The sequence below is a fragment of the Peromyscus maniculatus genome, chromosome 18, assembly GCF_049852395.1.
Source record: "Peromyscus maniculatus bairdii isolate BWxNUB_F1_BW_parent chromosome 18, HU_Pman_BW_mat_3.1, whole genome shotgun sequence".
Classification (NCBI taxonomy): domain Eukaryota; kingdom Metazoa; phylum Chordata; class Mammalia; order Rodentia; family Cricetidae; genus Peromyscus; species Peromyscus maniculatus.
The window spans coordinates 32,264,781-32,292,054 of NC_134869.1; the positions used below are offsets into that span (position 1 = coordinate 32,264,781).

Here is a 27,274-nt window from a genome sequence, read left to right on the forward strand (position 1 = left end):
GCTGTTGGTTACAACCAAGATATAAATGCCACTGTTGCCCCTTTGGGGATAGCTTGCTATGCTGTTCATTGCTGTGGTTCATAGACATCACAGCATGGTGGACAAGGGGTTATTGATGGATTTTTCTTCCTTGGCAGCTTGCATAGCACCTTCCCATACTATGAAAGCAAGTCTTCTGGGAGGAGGCTTTTGAATCAATGTAGCTCAATTCCTCTAAGTCTGATGTCATAAGACTTTATTGCTAATGAAGTCACTTTTTTTAAAGACCCCATCACCACGGAGTTGACAGCTGAGTGACTCTAGACCCCACTGCCCTCCCACCAGAGCTCACTCTGGAAACCCGCCCCAAGAGTCATTGGACTACATGTTGAGCTATGGCCTGCAGAATACCACTAGCTGGCGAGAAGAGCTTTAAATTGGAATCATGCATTTTGAGAGAGGTAGAAATCTGAGCTAAGATGTAGTCTAGAGTGCACCACACATATAGGCCTGCACCTACATGACGGATTGGACAAGGGCAGACCTGCCCCCATGCTCATGCAAGGGATGTACAAAGAAGTTGCATCCTCGAACAGTTCCTTTCCTTCTTTTTTATTTTTCTCTTATTTAATATCTACTTTCAACCTAGTGGATCAGCTTTGTCTTGTACTATCCTATTTTCCTTTGGCTTCTGAATAGGTTCTCCCAGAGAACAGAAGCGGGCCTGAAGTTGGAGGTCTCCCTTCCTCAACCTCCAAGTGCTGAGACTGTTTTAGGTGTTTAGTCCACATTTCTCCCTCTTTCTCTTTCCATGAAGCAGTCCTAAATTCTCCCTTTGCCTTTACTGTTTCCCCTTCATTTACTTTTCCCTTCTCGATTTTTGTTATCATGATTACTAGTCTCACCCTGCTTATTTCCTTTCTCTCCATACCTTCAGTGACTGATGTTGTATTAGACACCACACTGCCAAGTCATAGTACACTGTCCAACATAGTCAGTCATTCTTCACAAATAAGGTAGAAAAAAATCCATGATGATCACAAACTAATGAGATACATGATCAAAAATCTATCACCACAGAAAGTGTGGGAAGGAATTCTATACACTGAAGCAAAAGATAAACACATCCATCAGGTCACAAGGTAAAAATAATAATCAGTGACACTAGAATAAGAAATAAGCAATGTGGGTTAAGAATGTACCAGTGCTACAAAAACAACTAACAGGCAGGAATTTATATACCTCCCTCAATAGTAACCCTAACTATTATTCTCTTAGTTCTCTAATTTAAAAGGCATAGACTACGAAGGTGGATTCTAAAACTGGACTTATCTAACCCTTAGCTATAAGAAAAGGACCTCACTGGGAAAGAGAAACATGTAGCCTTAGAGTGAAAGGAATGAAAAATGTTCCAAGCAAATGTAACCAGAAAGCAAGCAGCTATAGCAATACCAATATCCAACACATTAGATTCCAAACTGAAATTGGTCAAAAGACATGAAGAAAGTCAATTTATGTTTTACAGTTCTAAACACATATGTGTTATACACTGCTGTATGTAAATAGATTGCTCCAACACAGGAACAGTGAGTGGCTACAATACCCACTTTCACAGACCACAGGTAATCCAGACAAATCCAGACAAAAAAATGTCAGAAGTTTAGTTCCGTGGAAGAACAAATGAATTCAGCAAACATCTATATTATTCCAACTAATCATTGTAGAATACATATTCTTCTCACTAGCCCATGGAAATTTCTTATTTAAAATATTCTGGAAAATATCTTAGGACAAAAAATCAAGTCTTGACAAACATAAGACAATGTAAATAATTTCTGGGATTCCATCTAGCAGCGGTGAAATAAAGCTGAAAATGATGACCAAAAACAACTGCAGAACATGCACAGACTTGTGTGAACTAAGTGACGTGGTACCTGATGATGATCAGTGAAGAAATCAGAGGAAGTTTCTAAATTCGTCAAATCAAATGAAAACAGTAACATGAATAACATCTTAAAAAATAAATAACAAAATGCTGCCAGGCCACCGCACACCTTTAATCCCAGCACTCGGGAGGCAGAGCCAAGAGGATCTCTGTGAGTTAAGGCCAGCCTGGGCTACAGAGCGAGATCCAGGACAGGCACCAAAACTACACCGAAAAACCCTGTCTCGAAAAACCAAAATAAAATAAAATGCCTGTTAATCAAGTTAACTGAGGGAATAAAGGAATTCGACAATGAAAAATTTTAAACAACTGAAGAAATTGAAGAGGATTCTAGAAGTTTTGAAATTTCTATGCTCATAGATCGATAGAATTAATATAATGAAAATGGCTATGTGTCCAAAAGCAATCTTGCAGATTCAACATAATTCCCATCAAAATCCCAATGGCATTCTTCATAAAGATAGAAAAAGCCATACTAAATTAAATATGAAAGCACAAAATACTTTGGTAGCCAGTGCAGTTCTGAATAAAAAGAATTATGCTGGGCTTAAAACAACTCTTGATTTCAAGTTACACTACACAGTCATAGAGAAAAAAAACAGTATGGTATTGATACAAAACAGATATGTAGACCACTGTAGCAGATAAACAGAATTAAATCCACACAGCAAAAACTAACTTTTTTTGACAAAGTTCTCAAAAACATACACTGGAGAAAAGAGGCTCTTTTTGTTTGTTTGTTTGTTTTTTGTTTTTTGTTTTTTGTTTTTCAAGACAGGGTTTCTCTGTGTAGCTTTGCGCCTTTCCAGGAACTCGCTTTGGAGACCAGGCTGGCCTTGAACTCACAGAGATTCGCCTGCCTCTGCCTCCCGAGTCCTAGGATTAAAGGCGTGCACCACAGGCTCTTTTTAACAAATGGTTCTGAGGAAATTGAACATTCAAATGCAGAAGAGTAAAACTAGAACCCTTTCTCGCACCTTGTAAAAAAAAAAAAAATTCAAATGGATCCATGACCAAAGCATAGGACCTGAAACTCTGAAGCTATCAAGAAAAAACACTCTAAGATATGCACAGATGTAAGTGATTTCTGAAAAGGATTCCAATAGCTCGTGGAATAATACTAAGAATGGAAAAATTAAATTACATAAGATTTAAAAGCTTATTCACAGCAAAGAAATCAAAGCAAAGAAACATTCAACAGAATGGGAGAAAGTCTTTGCTAAGCTAAACGTATGACAGAAAATTAAGAGTATAAAAAGAGCAAAATATAAATACTAAAACCCACATTATATGGTCAAAAAATGGGCTAATGAGATGAAGAGACAATTTTCAAAAGATGAAATACAAATGGAAAAAAAGTACTCAACATCCTTAGCCATCAGAAAATGCAAACTAAAATTATATTAAGATTCCAACTCAACCCAGTCAGAATGGCTATCATCAAGAAAGCATCTGACAGAAGATAATGACAAAGAGAAGGACAAAGGGGAAACTTTTTAGACATGGAAGGAGATATAAACTGGTCAAGGCACCTGGAAAATATATGAAAGTTCATCAAAAAATACTAAAACTAGCTCTTCCAGGTGATACAAGTGTACCCCTTCTGGATACCCATGGAGGACTCCAAATCAACACACACACACACACACACACACACACACACACACACAGAGCTGCGGCACTATTCCCCAAGAGCCAACTTTTAGACTCAGCCTGGGCTTCCATCAGCAGATAAGAAAATGTGAAGTGCACACACATGCATGTGCAGGAGTTTTACTCAGCCACAAGAAGAACAAAAATATCGTCACCTGTTAGAAAGTGAATGCAATGGTAGATCTCACTACTGAGTAAAACAAGTGAGGCATACAAATAGATATTGTCTCTCACCTGTGGATCCTAGGTTTTACATAGATGCCTTAAACCATTTACGCGCGCGCGCACACACACACACACACACACATGTATGCATGCACACACACCCATTCACCATACACACATGTACAACACATGCACATTCACAAACACACATGTGCATGCACACACCCACAGGCACATGAGGTGACAGATGAAGGGCTACTAGAAGAAGTAGATTAGCAGAGGTTAGAAGGGCTCCCCATCAAGATGTTCCAAGTATGCGGTACACTTGCAAAATTTCTTTTATGAAAATCAGCACTGTGAACAAAGACTATACACTGATTTAAAAAAACAACTTTTTTTTTAAAAGAGGGACAAATTGATTCCAAGGTCACTTATTTTATAAACTGCAAAGACAGAATTGAGAATCTTAATTTGTTCTTGTTTGTTTCGGTTTTGACCATGCCACGAGTAATGAAATTCCTAATAGTTCTAGAAATGGCTGAAGAGAAAAGCCCAACTTGCAGTGACTCCCTCATTCCAGAGAACATCACGGAACCATGCACACCTAAATCTACGCTTTACTGAACCCCTTTCCTTCCTGACTCACACTTAGCACATCCCTGGCAGCGTCCAAGTTCCTCAGTCCATGTGCTTTCGTGGATGAATTTCCAAAGTGGCCCTTCTCTTTCCAAGAGTCAAAACTTTTGATTCCTAGCCCTTTCCTTAACTTCAATGGTGAGGATTTCATCAAAAGGAAAAGATAGGTCTCTTTCTATCTTTGATTTGATAGATACATTTGTGGTATCTGTTCTAGACTGAGAAGTGGGGTGCAATGATGAATGTAAGTAGAGATGGACCTGAGTTCATTGAAACCTTAGGTTGGGGTGGGACATTATCATGTCATCTCAAAAATTTCAAAGCATCACATCAGGTTCCTGAATGTTTTATTTAGAGCAAGATGAGGGTTTGTTTTCCTAATGATGAAAGTGTTATTAAAAGCGTATGGATTTTCATGTTAAATTCTCTACGCACAGATTTTGACATTGCTAGCAATAGGAGCCCTAAATCAATATATTTCCTTGTTGGGCTGAATTATTCTTGGCTGGTTGGTAATTACAGCAGCAGTGCCTACAGGAGAGGGTTTAGTGAACAGTGCTGACAGAGTAATTAATGTGTCTGTGTGAGTCACTTCTCCTTGATGGGTGCTGCGAGCTCCTGGCTTCTTCCAGAACAGTCCTTCTGCACAGCATTGCCTGAACTTTGAAAAGCAGCATAATAAGCACCATTAAGATGATTATAGCATTGTTCTACTAAAAAAAATTAATGCCACACTTTTATGCTTTTTATGAATGGTTTTCAAAGCAGAGGAGAGTACATAATGCAGGGTTTTGTTTGGTCTTCCTCTTGGGAAGAGATGTTTAGATGAAAAGGCGAGAAAAAGAGGGCTACAAGGCTTCTATTACAATTACACTTCTGTTACTGTGAATCAAAGTATCTCAGTGTTAGCGCTGTTCTTCATATTGAATCAGAAATGTCAAGAAATATTCTATATTACACGGCCTGCCTCCTCACACCCTGCTCTGCTGACAGAAATCTGAAAGAGTAGCAATGCTAAGAATTATGTGTCTATAATTCCCACTCTTCATCTACTTCAAGTTAATATTAGGTTTGGAAATAATATGGCAGAGTTACTAGGCAACGCAGGAACAATTACAAAGCTCGATGGAAAAAGGTCAATGTCAAGGCTCTTTTTTTCTCTCCCTTCTGAAAGCTCTGATAGACAATAGTCCTCCAAATGATTCCAAAACTCAACCTGTCAGCACCTTTCAAAGTAGAACAGTATTGTGTTTGACAGGCCACTGTCAACACCTGTCCCATATAAGACTGCACCCCCTTTAAGGTGAACCATTCCGCACAAAGTCCCTGCTGACAGCTACCTATGAATCAACAAATAATAAAGCAGGGTTTTATAGCTGCAAGATGTTAGGAAATCGTGGCAATGTAGAACTTCACGAGAGCAACACACATAAAAACATGGAACCCATAAGAGCCAGCGTCTTAAGACACCTGGAGAAAAGAGGTACAAAAAGTAGACCAGGTGATGAGAAACAGAGGACCAGAAATCAGAAGAGTTACCAGAAGACAAGAGTGACTTCAAAAACAAAGTAGGATGAAAACTAAAAAGGTTTAGAGGAGGCTGCTCGATTGGTAGAGTGTTTTCTGTATAAGTATGAGGACTGGAGTTTGGTTAGTAAATCCTTATTTAAAAAAAAAAAAAGCCTGGCACAGTACAGTAGCATGTATTTACATTTTTGGTTCTTAGGAAGCAGAGAAATAAATTCCTGGAGCACAATAGCTATTCAGGAGAGCCAAAGTTTTTATCTCAGTTTCAATGAGAGGCCCTGTCGCAAAGTATACACCAGGAAAATATCCAATATCTGCTTCTGGCTACTACACCCCCACATGTACACACACACACACACACACACACACACACACACACACACACACACACATACACACACTCCAAAAAAATCCTTAAGTGATTTCACATCTAAGTAATTATTGTCTTTTCTTCATAGTTTCATATAAATTTAATAATAATAATAACAATAATAATCTCCCTATGACCTGTAGTTGGAAGTTTTTCTGTGTCCTGCCTGGTCCACAGCCACTCAAACTCAAGTAAACACACAGAAGCTTATATTAATTAATACTGCTCAGCCATTAGCTCAGGCTTACTACTGACTAGTTCTTACACTTAAACTCAACCTATTTCTGTTAATATATATGTTGCCATGTTTTCTGTAGCTTTACCTGTGTGCCACTACATGCTGGGATCCCTGGATAGTGGACTGGCATCTCCTCACTCAGCCTTCCTCTTCCCAGAATTCTCCTTGTCTGCTTATCCCATCTATATTTCCCTCCTGGCTACTGGCCAATCAGCATTTTATTAAACCAGTGTACAAAAGCATTATACCACAGCAATTACCCAGGGTTCAAATGAAGCTAGGCCCACATTAATTTCTGTTCATCACTGTACCCCAATTTCTCAGTCTACGACTGACATTGTAGAAAACACACAGGGCATAACTGATGTGAAAACTTAGGCAACGTTTAGAAATTTCAGAGTGATGAAATCAGAAAGCTCTCGGGGGTTAAAGAAACTAGTAACATTTAAAGGATCTGCTAAGGAGAACATTGAAATCCTAATCTAAGACAAGTTATGAGAAGAGGTCTATCTAACAGGTCCTGCTACTTGCTCTGGGTTCACAGAATTAGAGTTCAACTCTGAAATCTGAGAAATAAAATAATATACCTCCTGATTTTGTGAGTTTGTGACATAGGTCAGGATGCTGGAAGTTTTGGGTTTTGTGGAGTTTCTTTTTTCATAAATCATATCTTGCCTCACAAAATACAGTTATGACCTTCTCTCTAAATCTGTCTCAAGGCACAAAAAATAACATGCTATGTACTGTTGGGGTAAAAAAAATCTAAAATCAATAAAGTAACAGGGTATTTTAATTGTGGAATTCTAACAAGTATTTATTCATTATTATTATAGCAAGTGAGATACCTGGAATTTGGTTGTATTAAGAAAACATTCAGTCTAATCATGACCAAAATCAAACCTAACTTCCTTCAATGGTAAGGTCAAGGAACAGTGTATCTTTAAAATAAAAGTGTTAATTTTTAAAAGTTCAGGCGTGAAATAAAAGTGGATACTTTATGAATTAGATTACCAGATCCTCCTTAGGACCCAAAGAAACTCAAGGTAAGTTTGACCAAGGGTCGAAGCATTGCAGTCTCCAAAGATAAGGCCTGGGTGCAATCAATGCAAGGATGGAGAGCTGGCTGACAGGCAAAAGTGAAGTTGTTCTTCAGAGGCTCCCTTGACCCTAGAGCCCCCCAGTCAGAGGGTGCCCAGCTGCCACCCTCTCCTCTCAAAAGAAGCACAGTATTTCCAGAAGGAAGACTGTGCCATGGGAAGTCTTGGCACATGGTGTGAGCATAAACAAATATTATCACTAAAAAAGTGAAACTGAGCCGGATGGTGGTGGCGGTGGCGGCGGTGGCGGCGGTGGCGCACCCCTTCAATCCTAGCACTCAGGAGGCAAGAGGCAGGTGGATCTCTGTGAGTTCGAGGCCAGCCTGGTCTACAGAGCAAGATCCAGGAAAAGCGCAAAGCTACACAGAGAAACTCTATCTCGAAAAACAAAAAAACAAAAAAAAATTAAATTAAAAAAATTTAAAAAGTGAAACTGAGAAGAATTCAAGCACTGAGAAATTGGGTGTAATCATATTTCAAGACTATGAAAAATCAGCCCACATTGGTTAATCACTAAATCATCTTTGGCACACAATATTATGTTTTATGACCAAATGAAATTACTTCTCTTTTTAGATTTTTGTTTTATTAGCTTATCATGAGTGCTATAGTCAATTTGTCCTGAAACATTTCTGGCCTGGTTATACTTTTATTAATTTCAGTAAAATGTCCCATGGTGAAATCATAAAAAAAAAAATTCCTATTTTATTACCAACAGTAAGTTCATTTTCTTCAAGCTACCAATAACATTCAATAAACATTTAGCTCTAAAATCTTTAAACACTGTTCTTTTTAAAAAGAACATTGCCAGATAAATAGGTACACATGATTCTAGAACTGGGGCTCTTCAAATCATTCTTCACGAAGTGAGCTGGTCTCACATTGAATTAATGGTTTAAGGGGGAGTGCCTCTGATACACTGAGAAAATGATCACTATGACACAGGAAGACAATCTTACCAAGATTTGAAGTAGGACAGGATGTATTCACCTTAACTTGAGGATATGGTGTCAAACTAGGATGACTGTAGGATGCAGATACTCAGGAGAGTGTCTCTGCTCCTTTGCAGTGCCACTAAGAAAATGACCTACAATCATTCAGCATCGAGTACTAAAATATACTTTCCTGGCCAAAACAAACACTCTACGTAAGAATGTTTTCTGCATGGTCACCTGTATGAAAATATTGTGGTTGGCCTCACCAGAGATGCTTCTCCTTGCAGTAGATGGCAAGTAACACAGAGACTTCCAACTGGTCTGTGTGCACAGAATAAAAGATTGCAGAGTGCTCAGTGCTAAATGGGTTGTACATATCACCCCACTCCCCCAGTGTTCAGAGATCTTAAGCAGCAGGGGGATGAAAAAAATTATAAAGGCCAGCAGTGGTGGATAACAACAAAGAAATAGCATTTTCCAGACATAACAGATAGTTTCACAGATGAATTTCTCACAGGGATTGTGATAAATTTATGCCAAAAAACATCCCAGCACAGAGGAGGAAAGATGCACACGTGATTCCAGCACAGAGGAGGGAAGATGCTGTGGGATGTCTTTCTGTACGCTGCGAATATATTTTACTGCCATTGGTAAGGAAGCTGCTTTGTCCTATAGTAAGACAAGATAGAGCCAGGCTGGAAATCCATGCAGCGATACAGGGAGAAGAGGGCAGAGTCAGGAAGATACCAGCAAGCCGCCCAAGAAAGTACCAGTAAGCCACCAGCCACACGGCGATACATAGGTTAATAGAAATGGATTAATTTAAGATGTAAGAGCTACAATCATACCACAAGAGCACTTGCTCAGCTATGTTCATATCACAATTGTTTGTAATAGCCAAAACCTGGAAACAACCTAGATGCCCTTCAACTGAAGAATGGATAAATAAAATGTGGCACATATACACAATAGAATACTACTCAGCAGAGAAAAACAATGACATCATGAGGTTCGCAGGCAAATGGATGGATCTAGAAAAAATCATCCTGAGTGAGGTAACCCAGACTCAGAAAGACAAATATAGTATGTACTCACTCACAGGAGGATACTAGATGTGGAACAAGGATGACTGGACTGCTACTCACATCACCAGGGAGGCTACCTAGAAAACAGGACCCCAAGAAAGACACGGGGATCACCCACTGATGGAGAAATGGCTGAGATCTACATGAATAGCCTGGACATGAGTGGGAGTAATGAAGGGCGAGGGTTGAGGGAAAGAGAGTTTGGGGGAGCGGGAGATGCCAGCTGGATCAAGAACAGAGAGGGAGAACAAGGAATAGGAGACCATGGTAAATGAAGACCACATGAGAAAAGGAAGAAACAAAGTGCTAGAGAGGCCCACAGAAATCCACAAAGATACCCCCACAAAAGACTGCTGGCAATGGTCGAGAGACAGCCAGAACTGACCTACTCTGGTTATAGGATGGCCAAACACTCTAATAGTCGTGCTAAAAACCCCATCCAATGACTGAGGGATCTGGATGCAGAGATCCACGGCTAGGCCCCTGGTGGAGCACTGGGAGTCTAATTAGTGAGAAAGAAGAGGGTGCATATGAGCAAGAATTGTTGAAACCAAGGTTGGATAAAGCACAGGAGCAAATAGCCAAACGAATGGAAACACATGAACTATGAACCAAAGGCTGAGGGGCCCCCAATTAGATCAGGCCCTCTGAATGGGTGAGACAGTTGATTGGCTTGATCTGTTTGGGAGGCATCCAGGCAGTGGGACCAGGTCCTGTGCTCATTGCATGAGTTGGCTGTTTGAAACCTGGGGCTTATGCAAGGACGCTTGGCTCAGTCTGGGAGGAGGGGACTGGACCTGCCTGGACTGTGTTTACCAGGTCGATCTCAGTCCTCAGGGGAGGCTTTGCCCTGGAGGAGGTGGGAATGGGGGGTTGGCTCAGGGGAAGGCAGGGGGAGCAAGAGGGGGGAGAACAAGGGAATCCGTAGCTGATATGTAGAACTGAATGGTATTGTAAAATAAAAGGAAAAAAAATGTAAGAGCTAGCTAATGATAAGCCTGAGCCACAGGCCAAACAGTTTGTAATTATTATTAAGCCTCTGAGTGATTATTTTTAAGATGCTGCGGGACCAAGCAGGACAGAGAAAAGGCTCCAGCAGCATGAAGATGGGCAGAAAATCCCAGCCCAGAGTAGGGGAGGTGAGCACAAAATGCCAGTCCTGGCTGAGGAATCACTGACATTTGATGGCTGTTGGTAGAGGAAAAGTCAGTTTTCTTTATTGATGTGACCCGTGGTAGGTGAACCACACTCCAGGGCAGGCCCCGCCCCCAAGACTCCTTGGGCAACACAAACTGGGCCTGATGGGCGTGGGAAGAAAACTCCAAGTTGGGTAGAGAGGGAAGGATAGAGAGTCTGGATACGGAAGGCGTTGAGGAAAGAGGAAGCATATGATCAAAGCATAATATATGAAATTCTCAATGAATTAATACAAACATTATTTAAAAATAAAAAACCCACTAGAGTCTGAGAAGATGGCTTAGCAGTTAATAGCACTGTTGCTCATGGAGCGGACTGGATTCAGCTCCCACAGCCTACACGGTGATTCACAAAAATCTGTAACTGCAGTTCTAGGGGGATCTGACACCCTCCCCCGCAAGACCTCCGTGGACACCAGGCACACACACAATGATATGAATACATGCAGGCAAAACATTCAGACGCATAAAATAAAATAAATCTTTTTTTAAATAATCACTAAAATGTGTCCTAAGAAACAAATGTAAAAATATAGTGGTTGATACTGTTCTACTGCAAAAGATAATAAAGAATTTTTTAAACAGATAGAAGATATCAATGAATAATTACTAAGTGCATTAAATGCCCAGAATTCCCCAAATGACTTGAGGATGGAAAGAAAGGAAAATATAAACACAGTCCCTGCCTCAAAACTTTAACATGTTCTTAAATAAATCTTAAATAAATCTTTCTATAAATAAATCTTTCTTAAATAAATCTTAAATAAATCTTTCTATAGATGTAGAATGGATGTGTCTTTATTAGTGTAGCCCATAATTTGTAGCAGAATCTTCAAAGTTCTTATTAATAAAATCAAACCTGGGAGCCAGGTATTGGGGTGAATACTGGAAGATCAGAGAGACAGAACAAGCCACAGCTTCCTCACCTCGCCAGTTCCTCAGGTGATCCTGTTTCCTCAGACTGGATGCCTATCAGCTGAACTGTGCTGCTCAAAGTCTAAAAGCTTAACCAGCTAAAAGCTGCTAGTTTCTGGTCTTCACTCCTTATATATCTTTCTGCTTTCAGCCATCACTCCCTGCGATTAAAAGCTTACTTTCTGGGATTAAAGGCGTGAATCACCATGCCTGGCTGTTTCCAATGTGGCCTTGAACTCACAGAGATCCAGAGGGATTTCTGCCCAATATTTTGGGGAACACAATACCACCCCAATAATTAATAGACAAAAATAGTTGAAATGAATTAATGCATGAGGAAGGACCATTACCACATATTAGAAACTGTTTGTGTAGACAGTGGAGCATGGATTAGACTATAAATTTTGTTAGACAGTTGTAAATTATTTTTTTTTTTTTTTTTTTTTTTTGGTTTTTTGAGACAGGGTTTCTCTGTGTAGCTTTGCGCCTTTCCTGGAACTCACTTGGTAGTCCAGGCTGGCCTCGAACTCACAGAGATCCGCCTGCCTCTGCCTCCCGAGTGCTGGGACTAAAGGCGTGCGCCACCACCGCCCGGCAATTATTTTTATATATAAAATGAAAATACCAATTGGCAAAGTGTTCTCTATTAGAAATAATACCACAAAAGCATCTTTAACAGAAATAATAAATTCACTGGAATAGAACATGCTTGATACGATGTTCTCAAAGAAATTTCCTTTGTCTGAATATGACTTAAACTATTCAGAAAAGGATAAATTTCAAAAAATAATTATATACAGGTATTCTGTTATGGTTTTTTATTTATTTGTTTACTTATTTACTTATTTATTGTTTTTTTTTTGAGACAGGGTTTCTTTGCATAGTTTTGGTGCCTGCCCTGGATCTCACTCTGTAGACCAGGCTGGCCTCTAACAGAGATCAGCCTGGCTCTGCCTCCAGAGTGCTGGAATTAAAGGTATGTGCCACCACCACCCAGCTTTCTGTTATGTTTTGTTGTAGAAATGTTTCCATCCTTCCTAGTGAGAATGTGGCTTCCAGACATGCAGGATCGCTACCACCTGGTACCTTGCTTAAAAAGTTAAACCCAAGTCGGGCGGTGGTGGTGCACGCCTTTAATCCCAGCACTCAGGAGGCAGAGCCAGGTGGATCTCTGTGAGTTCGAGGCCAGCCTGGACTACCAAGTGAGTCCGAGGAAAGGCGCAAAGCTACACAGAGACCCCCTGTCTCAGGAAAAAAAAAAAAAGTTGAACCCAAGACTCCACTACACTCTATGGAAACGGAATCTATACTTGAACAACATTCCCAGATGACATGCATGCACCTAAAGTTTAGAAGTGTTGTTATGTAAATACCACTATGAAAGCTGTTCTATGAATTTACTATAAATGCTAGCTGCTATGAGTAAAAGAACTTAATTTAACTGCCTTATCTCCACCATGTTGGAAGACTGTAGAAAATGTCAAACGAGAGATTTTTTTTAACTTTATGATTCAGTCATAATCATGCTAGTCTCTAAGAGAAATCCAAGGATGTAGTTCATTGCCCTGAAATATAGTGATATACTATCTAATTGCACAAATATAAAATTAGCAGCTTGTTTTTTACATGATACATGATGGCTATTCAAACAATAGGACATAAGAACAGGACAGATCAATACAAAGTGGAGAAGACAAGTAATTACATTTATATGGTGTACATTAGCAACTTTGCCTTTTCTTATGCTCCAAACATCAAACAACACACATACCAAGAAAAAGATAACTATAGAATTTTCGGATTAATAGTTTATAAGGTGTCTACCTTATTAATTGAAGGGAACATAGTCAACATAGTAAAAGCTACATATGACGAACTCACAGCTAACGGCATCACAAATTGAGAAAATTACAGCAATCCCATTAAAGTCAGGGATAAACAGGGCTGTCCACTGTCCCCACTCCATTTTAAGATACTATCTGGAACAGTGGTTCTCAACCTGTGGGTTGCAACTCCTTTGGGAGTCAATGGACCCTTTTACCGTGGTCACCTAAGACCATCGGCAAACACGGATGTTTAGATTGCAATTCATAACAGTAGCAAAATTACAGTTATAGAGTAGCAACAAAAATCGTTTTATGGTTGGAGTCACCACAACATGAGGAACTGTATATTAAAGGGTCACAGCATTAGGGAGAGGGAGAATCACTGATCTGGAACAATAAAAACAAGAGTAGAAAAATGAAGAATACAAGTAGGAAAAGAACTCAAATGTTCCACATTTGCAGATGATGTGACATTTTACATAGCAGAATCCCCAAAGTTCCATCAGAAAACATGGAGAAACAAGCAATAATTTCAGCAAAGTAGGAAGAGAAAATTGGCTTAGTAACCTTCCTATATTTCAGTAACAAACAGGTTAAGAAAGAGATCTCATTCACAATAGCCTATGAAATTAAAATATCTAGAAGTAAACTTAACCAAGAAAGTGAAAGGCCTCTACAATTAAATCTCTAATTTTAAAAAAATTGAAAAAGACACTAGATGAAAAAAATAAAGACCTTCCACGCTCATGGGTTGGTAAAATGAATAATGTGAAATGAACAGTCTACCAAAAGCAATTTGTAGACTCAATGTAATCCCAATAAAGATCTCTGAAACATTCTTCACAGTAATTGAAAAAAAAATTATCTTAAACTTCATGTGGAACCACATAAGACCCTAAATAGCCAAAGCAAGACTGGGAGAATAACTCAATGCTGGGGGGATTACCATACATGATTTCAAGCTACATTACAGAGCTATTGTAATAAAAACAGCATGGTACTGTCACAAAAACAGACATATGGGCAAGTGGAAGGAAATAGAAGGCCCAAATATGAATGCATACAACTATAGCCTTCTGATATTTGACAGGGATGCCAAATATACACACTGCAACAAAGATATCATCTCCAACCAACAGTGCTAGGAAAACTGGATGTTCATACGTAGAAGAATGAAATTAAAACCATACTATTACCCCTAAGAAAAAATAAATTCCAAGTTGATCAAAGACTTCAAAGTGGAGCCTGAAACCCTGGAACTGATAGAAGAACATATAGGTAATACCTAAGAAGATCAAGGTATAGAAAAGGGCTTTCTGAATAGGACTTCATTTGCTCTGAAATTAAGGCCAAAAAATTGACAAATGGGACTTCACAAAGCTAGAGTGTTTCTGTGAAACAAAGCAAATAATCTGTAAGGTGGAGAGACAACTGACAGAGTGGAAGAGAATCTTTGCAAACTATCCATCTGAGAGGATTAACACCTAGAATATATGAAGAATTCAAAAATAAAAGAATTATGAAAACAAATGGCCCAATTAAAATGAGCACAGATCTCAACAAAGAGTTCTAAAAGAAGAAATAAAAAATAACTAAGAAATATTTCAAAAAGTGTTCAGCACCCTTAGTAATTGGGGAACTGAAAAATTAAAATTATTTTGAGATTTCATCTCACCCCAAAAAGAATGGTTAAGATTAAGAAAACAACTAATGGCCGATGCGGGAGAGAATATGGGGCAAGGAGAAACACAGTTGGTGGGATTGCAAACTGGTGCAGCAACTCTGGAATTCACTGTATAGAGTGCTCAAAATGTTAAGCATAGATCTACTATATGATCCAGATATATCACTCCCTGGCATGTATTCAAAGGGCTAAATACCCTACTCTAGGCATACCTGCTCAGTCATGTTCACTGCTGTTCTATTTACAGTAGTTAGGGAATAAAAACAATCTAAATGCCCTTGAACTGATGAATGAATAATGAAAGTGTAGCAACTATACATAGCTTTGCTATTCAGCTGTAATAAATTAAAATCATAAAATTTGAAGGTAAATGGATGTAACTAGAAAACTCAATATATTGAATGAGTCAACCCTGTCCTAGAAAGACAAATGCCACAAATTCTCGCTTAGATGGGAATCCTAGTTCTGAATATTAATGTGTGTAAGTATATAACCTGGAGTAACTGTGGAGTTCAGTAAAAAACAGAACATGGTGGTTGGGAAAGCTGGAGCTGAAGACATGGAGTAGCTGGACACTGGTGCTATGGAGAGGAACGGGAAAGCTGGGAAGAGGGAGACCAATGCAGACAGTGAGGGAAGAAGGAGAGATAAGCAACACAATGGATGCTTGAAATGAGTTGCTGCTCAGGAGATCACAAGACTCGCAAAACAATAAAGATGATTGATGTGGCCCTTGGTTGCTTCCCAGTCCTTGAAGGTAAGACCCTGGAGTGCTGGAGACACTACACACTTCAGACACAGGATTTGAAGAACTGAGCCGGAACTGATCTAGCAACCTTCTTCCTTCTTCCTGAAGACTAGCTCTCATAGTGTCCTAGGGTTGCTATGCTGTGATGAAACACCATGACCAAAAATAACCTGGGAAGGAAAAGGTTTGTTTGGCTTAAGCTTCCACATCACTGTTCATCACTGAAGGACGTCAGGACAGGACCTCAAACAGGGTAGGAAAATGGAGACAGTAGCTGATGCAGAAGCCATGGAGGAGTGCTACTTATTGGCTTGCTCATTATGGTTTGCTTAGCCTGCTTTCTTATAGAACTCAGGACCACCAGCCCAGGGTTAGCACCACCCGTAATTGTCTGGGCCCTAATTCACCAACTAATAATTAAGAAAATGCCCTATGGTCTTGCCTAAAGCCCAATCTTATGAAGGTATTTTGTCAATTGAAGCCCTCTCCTCTCGGATGACCATAGCTCCTGTCAAATTGACATAAAATTAGCCAGCACACTTAGTATCCAGAGATGGTAGGCAAGTTGCAAAGGAAGAAAAGCAACCAATAGTTTACCCAAATATAAAGCCTATAAACATCAATGACCACTATAAGATATCCCAAGGGTACAATAATGGCTCTTACCTATTAGAGGTAAGCAACAGCTTGGTGGTAGAAAGTATGTAAACTGGACTCAAAGCACACTAAATAGGAGGGAATTCATTCCTGGTCCTGTAAAACTTGCCAACTACAAGTGGCTAGTGAGGCCACAAAATCTAGAGGAGAACACATTGCTGCCACTCTATTAAAAAAATTAAAATTTCGCGCCGGGCGGTGGTGGCGCACGCCTTTAATCCCAGCACTCGGGAGGCAGAGCCAGGCGGATCTCTGTGAGTTCGAGGCCAGCCTGGTCTACCAAGTGAGTTCCAGGAAAGGCGCAAAGCTACACAGAGAAACCCTGTCTCGAAAAACCAAAAAAAAAAAAAAAAAAAATTAAAATTTCTAGCTCCATGTTGAATATGTATTCTTATACCCACAGATACATGTAGCTCCCATTCCTCATCAAAGAAACTTTGTTTTCAGTAGACAGATATTATTACAGAAAGCCCTAAGTGATCAAACTACAGAGAACAACTGACTGTGGGTTGTCCAACCCCAATCAATAGATCTACAACACAACCCCCATACCTAAAGGTCAGAAGTCATCGCAGAAGAGGGAGTAGAAAGATTGTACTGTAAAAGCCAGAGGACCAAGACATCTGCTGTGAACTAGTGTCTTCTGTATATGACAGAAAAACTGCCCACATGAACTCTCAAAAATTCTGTCTGTAAACCGGGCGGTGGTGGCACATGCCTTTAATCCCAGCACTCGGGAGGCAGAGCCAGGCAGATCTCTGTGAGTTTGAGGCCAGCCTGGTCTACAAAGTGAGTTCCAGGACAGGCACCAAAACCCTGTCTCGAAAAAAAAAAAAGAAAGAAAGAAAGAAAGAAAGAAAGAAAGAAAGAAAGAAAGAAAGAAAGAAAGAAAGAAAGAAAGAAAGAAAGGAAGAGAAAAGGAGAAGGAGAAGGAGGAGGAGGAGGAGGAGGAGGAGGAGGAGGAGGAGGAGGAGGAGGAGGAGGAGGAGGAGGAGGAGGAGGAGGAGGAGGAGAAGGAGAAGGAGAAGGAGAAGGAGAAGGAGAAGGAGAAGGAGAAGGAGAAGGAGAAGGAGAAGGAGAAGGAGAAGGAGAAGGAGAAGGAGAAGGAGAAGGAGAAGGAGAAGGAGAAGGAGAAGGAGAAGGAGAAGGAGAAGGAGAAGGAGAAGGAGAAGGAGAAGGAGAAGGAGAAGGAGAAGGAGAAGGAGAAGGAGAAGGAGAAGGAGAAGGAGAAGGAGAAGGAGAAGGAGAAGGAGAAGGAGAAGGAGAAGGAGAAGGAGAAGGAGAAGGAGAAGGAAGAAGAAGAAGAAGAAGAAGAAGAAGAAGAAGAAGAAGAAGAAGAAGAAGAAGAAGAAGAAGAAGAAGAAGAAGAAAGAGACAAAAGAAAACCTGAATAACAACAAAGCTAGTTGAAGCGCACTGTGGATGGTGTGAATCTCAGTAGGTTCTATTCATAGATAAAGTTCTACAGGGAGATGCAGTCTTATCTAGGGAGAAGACCCCTGACACATTATCCAGCTGCATTGAGTCAGCCCTAAATACATAGGAATATAAGTAACATTAAATGAACTCAGCAAGCTGTATTTATATGTGTGTGTGCATAAAAACTAATTAAATAAAAGGTAGTAAATTTAAGAAAGAGTTGGGAGGGACATAAGAGGAGTTTGAGGGAAGAGGGCAAGGTGGAAATTATGTAAATGCAGTACTCATGTATGAAATTTAAAAAATAAAAAAATTAATTAAGAAGTAGAAATATACTTTATAGGTGTCATAATTATATAATACCAAATCCATTACCATTTTTCTATAAGAAACTTAAAATCATTCAGAAAGGGCAGCCCCTTTTATGAATGGTAATTCAATGATGCTCATTATGGGACTTGTGAAACAAGGGCTTATAGGAAACGTCAGTTCTTTAATATATAAGCAAAAGCCTCATTAAAGTTTCTCTATTTTTATGTTGTAGAACTGTTCGAAATAGACCTTATTACTCTACTTTTTAGAGAAAGGCTCATTGGGCAGAATCACACATAAGCATAACGTGGCATAAAAGCTATGCCCAGAAAAATACATTAATCACATATTTATTTGCTGGTAGATGGTGTTCATTCCACTGTTCTTCTGTGACTCCACTAGAAAGACCACAGTTTTTCACTTAGAAATTTAATTCTGAGATTGGCGTTGGCTAAAAAAATATGCATGTAGGTTATCTATCTATACACTTTAGACATATGAGAAATTTTAAGACCTTCTCAGATATACAAATCCAGGAATTTGCCAAAAGATACCATCAATATATCATTTCTAGAACCAAAAATAATCTCTCTTGGTTTATATGTTCATAAAAATAAGATATATGGTTTAATGTGTTATATGTATATTCATCACACCAAGCTAACAATAATAAAAATAATTTATCATTAATGAGCAATTACTGTGTAATCATGCCCTTTCTATCCATGGAGCTAGGTATAATCATTATCTTCATTTTACAGACAAAGCAAAAGGCATGGGGCTGAAGAATTAGTCTATCCCGTATGAACACGAAAACTTAAGATGAGTTTTGTTTTGTTTTGTTTTTTGTTTTTGTTTTTGTTTTTCGAGACAGAGTTTCTCTATGTAGCTTTGCGCTCAGGCTGGCCTTGAACTCACAGAGATCCGCCTGGCTCTGCCTCCCGAGTGCTGGGATTAAAGGCGTGGCCACCACCTCCCGGCGAAAACTTAAGATGAGTTTAAAGCTGAAGAAATTAGTTGAAAATGAATGCAGCTTTCATAAGTTTTATTAGTGGTAAAAAACTAATGTGATATGCCATGAACAACATGCTGTTCTTCACACTGTCTTTATGCAAGTTCAAGCAAAAAGTAGTTATGACTAACCTTTATCAAAAAAACCTGGCAATCACTGACGTAGTCATATTCCAACCCATCAAAGGAATAATAATGCCGGTCCCCATAGACTGTGCATACAGCAGGACATGGATAATATGTGCAATTGAACATCCCCCGCCGACAAACACTATTAAAAAAAATAACAAGAGTTATCTTACGGAGAAATTAGGTTCAAATTAGTATTTGTATTTTATGTGTATGGGTGCTTTGCCTGTATGTATTTCTGTTCACTATGTGTGTGCCTAGTGCCTGTGAATGCTAGAAGGGAGTGTTGGATCCCCGGAACTGGGAAATCAAACCAGGGCCCTCTGAAAGAGCAGCCAGTGCTCTGCAGCACTGGCAATTTTCAAGTTGCCTAAACATTTGTTCTCAGAAGCATTTGGAGTCCATAATCCTTATAAATATTGCCAATTCCTTCTGATAATGCCTATTACAGTGACAAGTTTGTCATGTACATTTATAGTATCAGACACCAAAACTAAGTCTGGGGCACACGGAAAATAGACAACAGAATGAAATTTTTATATTCAAGATTCTACAATCGAAATTTTAGAATACTTGAATATATTTTAAGGAAATTTTAGCAAAAAATAATTTTTTGTGACACTGTGCTCACTGACTTCCAAAGAGGAAAACTGCTACTAAATAAGGCCTTCTCTTTGTAACACTCAGCGTTTTCTTATAAGTTTGGGATGTTTCTCCTATTGTTGCCAAATTGTGATATTTCATGCTTCTAGGCAAACAAACATGCACTGAAAATGCCATGGTCCCCTTGTAGGAATTAGCTACAACTACAACTGTAGGAATCAACTCCCAATGGCCTCCAGCTCTAATAAGCGCAAGGTTGATTATAATTCCCTTTTGCTAATCAAACATGTCCAGTCATGTCAGTCAAACAGTTGCAATGAATACATTTGCTGAAGGAAACGTCCGTGGCATAAATGACTATCCTTACCAGGTGTAACACGGTGTGGAGATGACTTCCCCCGAGACATATTCCCAGTCTTTCCAGATGCAGGGACAGCTTTCAGGAATGTAGCATTTCCCTTTGTGTTCGGCCATTCTTCCAAATGAAAAGGTAACAGGATTAGAGAAACCTGCGTGGGTCAGGCGGCCTTTCCGTCTATAATTTTATCATATTCAACACTGTGTTTTGCCTTGGAAAATGAATCTGGTCTTCCCCCTTCTCCCCACAAGGTCTTTGTGTATCATAGCATTAACTAAACGCCAAGCACATGATCAGCTATGGTTTGACCTTTTGGTATGTAGCATAATGAATATGAAACAGAAGTGTGTATTTCTAACATGGTGGGTTGTTCTGGAAAAGGCACATTTGAAGAGAAAATAGGTGACCAGTCATCACTATTAGTTACTAAAAGAGGCTGTGTTGTCTAGCAGTTCCTGGTGAAACAGTAAATTATGGCATCAATAATGTTTTCCGCTAAAGAATTTAGAGAGCAAACAAGCTTGTTTCTCAGTGCTAAGATATAAAATCATGACAGCTTGATTTAGGTGTATTTAAATAAAAATACATCAAGTGTTTCATGTTCCTTTATATTAATATGCTGTTTTGAATGTTTGCTTTGAAGCATTACCTCTTTCTTAAAAAATTATCCCAGAAAAAACTATCTAAAGACAGCTAGTACTATACAATGTTTAGAATATATAATTTAATATCAATATAATAATTAAAATTCATAATATTGGAAGAAATAGTGTGCTATCAAAATATCCTTGTATTAAGATTAAATAAATATGTATTGCATAGATTACATATATATTCTAATACCCTCATTGAAAATATAATTCAATATTCTTAAATTTTTCCAAAAATATTGTATATAAAACTGAAATAATTAACAAGTATTATAATAATAAATATAATGATAATATGTTTAAAATATTATTTAAATATATAATAAAGTCACTAAAACATAACATTTATGTGAACCTTGATAATTAATATCAATATTTATATGAATAATTTATTGGTTAAATAATTTTAATAAAACAATAGTCAAATGACCAAATTATACCATTACTAAAATATATAGAATGCATTTTTTAATGAATTTTCTTAAAATTGCTATAATCCAATGTTATGAAACATAGGGCTGAGGATTTACATCCATATATATTATATATTTATTACAACATATATATGTATGTATATATATATACATATATATATATATGTTGCCTAGCATGTATGAAACCCTGGATTCCATTTTCAGAACAATAAAAAAAAAATATCATCAAAGTTTTAAACCCTGAATTCCTACTCATTCCCTCATCAGAAATAACCACCCATGCTTTTCGACCTCCGCTGTCCTCATAGCTCTGTGTACACAGTATAGTGCGTCCTTATCGGTGTACGCAGTCTGCTAGACTTGACACTCTACTCAGGAGAACCATGATATCTGTTATCGTTCAGCCATGGAATAAACTTCTTTGTTGAGAAAGGATGGATAGAGAAACTTATGTGTGTCAAGGATGCATTGTCTGGTTCAGTTTCTTTCTTGGAGATCAGCTATTCCCTAGGTTTCACACTCTCAGCTCGCTTTTCCAAACTTGTCATCTTCTTGACTTTAAATCTTGGTTCTTTTTGTAGAGTTCTTCTCATCGTTTAAGTCTCACTTTAATTCTCTCTTTTCTGTTGGTCTTCTGTGTCCCTAACTTCCTCACCAGCATCAGTACGTGACAATGTGTGTAAACTTTTCATAGAGGATTAATCGCAGTGAACTAAATAGTTGATTGGATGTGGTGAAAAAGACCCCAATAACAAAAATGAGTATCTTTGTTTATTCTTATACAGACACTACCTTAAAATATGTCACAGACTCATTTTAGCCTAAGGACAATGCACTATAGTAAATTCTGTTTTCATCTTATGCGTGTATTTTAATGCCTCCTCCCAACCCTCTTCCCCAAAATACTGTTTTATTAACCTTAGTTGTTTCAGTCAAATGGACCATGATCTCTGAAGACCCAGACAAACAATAGTCTTAACTGGTTATGCAGATGACTGATGAGTTTTTCATACCTAATTAAAAACCAGGAGCAGGAGGATGAAGACACAGTCATTTTGTATCTCTTTGGTTGGCAGGAAGGAGAGATGTGATAAACACTGACAGGAGACCTACCATGTAACTGGTATGCTATGATGTACTCAGCCATCCATGAAACAAATACCACTGCACTCATTTTTAAAAGAAATTGAAACTGAGCAACTTGCCCGAAGGTTATTTAATAAGGATGGCCAATATCTGAAGCCCTTTATATTGACTTTTCCTCTATTTTGTATTGTTTCAGTGCAGTGAATTCTAAACTAGGTCCGTGTAGACCTTTTATAGCTAGCCCTCACCTTATCAGGATCTCTGGGAAAATACATAATATACTAAGGTATTGTCTCAACATGAGCCAGAAAAGGTCACACTGAAGAGAAGATAACTTAATTACCATCATCAACTTTTTACTAGAAGTATTTCTGTATGCATTTTCTTTTTCTCAGTCGACCAGAAGCATCTTGGTTGCTTCTAGCTCTATCTATTCACTACCGTTAAGGAAGGAAGGATTGCACTTCTCTATGTTTCTTAATAAGGTTAGTCAGGAAAGAAATGTCAAGTGTGAACTGGAAGCCAAAGGTAATAGTAAACAGCATCAGACACAGAAATAAAGTTTAGATACGGCTTTAATCGCCCATGCATCCCAACAACCGCAATCAAACAGATCAAGCAATGTTGTAGATTTTAATTATTGGACCACAATAAACTTTTTCTTTCCCTTGTCCTGTAGACAAATTGTTTTCCTTGCTCATTTGTTCTCTGGTCTGGTTTCCACCCGTCTTTATTTTTCACGTATGTTGGGCTCTTGTTTATTGTGACCTTCTTTCTCTCCCTCGTGTGCCCTTCTTCTCTAAACAGATTGATACCATTCCCAGATACTTGGCTCTTTGGAGCCATTTAGACAAAGGTGATTCTCCCGGGAGGCAAACCACAAGACCTCCCCCTCCTATGCTCTCGCTTCTTATGAGTTGATCCTGGGAATGTCTTTGTAAAACGTGTTCATTGAGGAAGAAAGAGTGACCTGTTTACCTGAGATGGCCCTCTCTCTATTCATCATTAGACAAGCAAGAGCCAGGGAGAACGGATTATATTTGTGCCCACAAGGAAGCGAAAAGCCTCCAGATTCTATGTCTGTTACAAGTATGTGGTATTTCTACAGCAGAAAAAAAAAAATGTATGAAGAGTAGATAGCTAAATTGCGATTCATATATATTGAATACACTCTGCACACACACACACACACACACACACACACACACACATGCACACACACACTTACTTTATAATATCTTATAGATCGTACAATGCCTGTCTAGTTGGGGCTTCAGAGGAATGTGTAGAAAAATCATTTGGCTAACAGTGGCAGAGCTGGAATTGGAGCCCTGTTGTGAATGAGGTCAGAGTACCCACTTAAAAGCAACCCCCTGTTTGACCTCAATATTGTTACCTGCAATGTTTATAATTAAATCAGTTGGCTTCATTATTACAAATTAATGTCAATGACAATCACTGCATTAGTGGAATATATATGTATATATATATATGTGTGTGTGTGTGTGTGTGTGTGTGTATGATGATGAATACCTAGATGGTGCCTGCTGTGAATATCACTCTATATAAATAAAACACTGATGGCCAGTGACCAGACAGGAAGTATAGGACAAAGAGAAAGGAGAATTGGGGAAACGGGAAGAAGGAGGGGGAGACACTGCAGCCACCGCCAGGACAAGCAGAATGTAAAGACGCCGGTAAGCCACCAGCCATGTGGCAAGGTATAGATTTATAGAAATGGGTTAATTTAAGATATAAGAACAGTTAGCAAGAAGCCTGCCACAGCCATACAGTTTATAAGTAATATAAGTGTCTGAGTGATTATTTTATACGTGGATTGTGGGACTGCGGGGTTTGGTGGAACCTGGAGAGAAGCTCTCCAGCAACAGGTGCCTTGAGTGAAGGTGACTGATTGTGTCACTTTTTCCAAACCTATAGCTGAAAAGGGAGAAATCCCAACCTTATCTTAAAATGTGCTCTCTCTTCAACTCAGTGCATGACTCTAGTGATATTGCACAATGTTAAATTAGCTTAGCAAAATAGTTACAATAATCTGGTAGCTACCAACGCAAAGTTAACTACTGGTCAAAAAGATTTTAGCTATTCTTGTAAAAAATAGTTTTAAATTATTTTTAAGTGTGTGTGTGCGTGTGTGTGTGTGTGTGTGTGTGTGTGTGTGTGTGTGTGTGTGTGTGATAGGCATACATGGACCTAAGTGCTTCATGCTTTGAATATGGAATCAGCGCTCTCCTTCCACCCCTATGTGGGTTCCAGGGATCCAACTCAGGTCATTAGACACCCAAGGCAAGCTCTATTAACCACTGAACCATCGAGCTGGCCCCAAGAATATTTTTAAGAGACCTTACTTTTTCTGTAAATCTTGGAGGATTGTATTAGCAAGATAAGGGAACTCACCCCGAAGCGCAAACACAGCCACTTATGCAGGGTGAGGATGGAGCACAGGTGAAGTTCATGGCCAGGTTTGCACATGTGGTCTCGCAGTTTATACCACCAGCTGGTAATTCAGGGTCAGGAAACCTGCAGTCAAAATACTCCTTCCCTTCTGGGCAGATGGGGACTTCAGATAGAAGCAGAGATAACATAGCTTTAACTTTGTATTTGCTTCACAGTCTTATGCACAAACCATCCGGAAAAAATCCATAGACCAGAGCATCGCTATAACTAAAGGATGCTCTCATGCTGTGATCCTTGAGTGGATGAGCTTATCAACATTACCTAGCCAGAGTCTGCCTGGTCATCAAACTTTCCAAAAGCTATTCCAGACTTGAAAATCTTAGCCACCTTCCCTGGCACTTCAATAAGTAGCATATAATTTCTTGAAGTACAAAAACAGGATATGTTGATTAATTCAAACGCCAATTTTTAAGGGCTGAAAACTATAACATATATTTCAACACTTACGAAACCACAATAAATGCATGTTACTTCTTGACCTTTGCCTGACCTATGAATAATTATTTTTATCAGTTTTTACTATACTATAAAGTATAGAAGTGGCCACTGTTATAGAGGCATGATGGGGACTTCCTGCTTCTCCAGAAAGCTTTGGATCTGTCAGGAGTCAAATAAGACACTTACATAGGACCAGAAGGATAGAATCGTGAGGATTCCACAGAGAAAGCAGGCTGCCTAGGCATCCTTACTTGAACTAGGAGCTGCCTTTAAGTAAGAGGCACATAGTGAGGATTCCCAGTAGCTACTGTGTTCGTGGTGAGGCCCAGTAGCATAACCTGTAGAGAACCCCCAGACTGACCTAAATCTTGACAAAGCAAATCTAGAACATGTAATTCAAAGGACATCTTTTTATTTTGTGTTTGAAGAGACAGGGTCTCACTATCAAGTGCAGGTTGGTCTGTAATTCCTGCCTCTGCTTTATCCTGTTTAACTGAGAGTATAGAGATATATGCCACTAAGCTCAGCTCCAAGCTGATTTATAATGATATATAGTTGTGTATTCAAATAAATAACAGAGCCTAAATCTCACTGTCTAACAGAATGAAAACCAAGAACTGTCATTTGCCCAGAATTTTTCTGTAGTTGCTGAAAATCTGAGGCTATTTCTTCATCTGATGAAAATTCAGAATCATACAGTAAGTTCTCTGACTTGAAGATCTTCAGGATACATACTCCTAGTGGAAAGTAGCATCCTAAAGGAAATGGCAATGGATATATTTAATAAACCTAATGTTTCTAATTTTCATTTTTATAATAGGGTCTTACTTACAAGCCCTGTTTGCTTCTAACTCAGCATAGCTGAATCTGGTCTTGAAATCTGGATGGTCTTGCCTCCACCCACTCAGTGCCAGACTATAGGAGTGTTGATACCATGCTCTTATTCCATGCTATTTTCAATTCACTTCGACTAATACTAGGACCATGCTACCCAGACACACCCCAGACCCCAGGAGCACTGACATTACCTTGGCTGTGGGTAGACGTTCAGAATCTCTGGTACTGCTTCTCAATCAGAATCAGAACCTAAGGCTTAGCAAGATCACCAGTCCACTGTGTACACATTAAAGCTGAAAAGTGGTGGTCCAGGATAGAGTTTTCTGATTTCTGATCCACAACTGTGTTATAACCAGAATCTGGGTTATATTCCTAAAGCCTGTTGGCTACCTGAGTTGGTGCTGGGGTAGACAGTATAAAGGTGACATGCCTCAGCTGTCTCTAGGCCAGTTGTTCCAACCTCTGGGTCGGGACCCCACTGGCAACACTCTCTCTCCAAAAATATTTACATTATGATTCATAATAGTAGCAAAATAATAGTTATGAAGAAGCAACAAAAATAATATTATAGTTTGGAGTCACCACTAAATGAGAAAATATATTTAAGAGTCACAGTATTAGGAAGGTTGAAAACCACTGCTCTAGACAGTATTATATGCTTACCTTCAACTGTCCCTCAAATACTCTCTAATTCTTGATGTGAAAAAAGTCAGGAATCACTGGAACACTATGCTGACTGCATGATATTACTATATGCATGTGCTTGGGTAAGAAAGCGTGGAAGGGACTGGATGCCTTCCTTCAGAAGGGTAAGAGGCAGTGTTTGAGAGACAAGGTCCACGGGAAAATCTTTATCTGGAACTCAC

At 39.0% G+C, this 27,274-nt stretch overlaps 1 protein-coding gene across 1 annotated transcript in view; it reads right to left on the reverse strand.

The window, feature by feature from the left end:
- Window positions 1-27,274, reverse strand: part of Otogl (otogelin like) — a 142,555-nt gene that overhangs the window by 67,217 nt on the left and 48,064 nt on the right. Inside the window, exons 21-23 of the mRNA XM_076554398.1 lie at window positions 25,074-25,236; window positions 20,498-20,605; window positions 19,531-19,669 (exon numbers count right to left, since the gene is read on the reverse strand). Of these exons, the coding sequence (XP_076410513.1) occupies window positions 19,531-19,669; window positions 20,498-20,605; window positions 25,074-25,236 (410 nt within the window). The remainder of the gene's footprint in view (window positions 1-19,530; window positions 19,670-20,497; window positions 20,606-25,073; window positions 25,237-27,274) is intronic.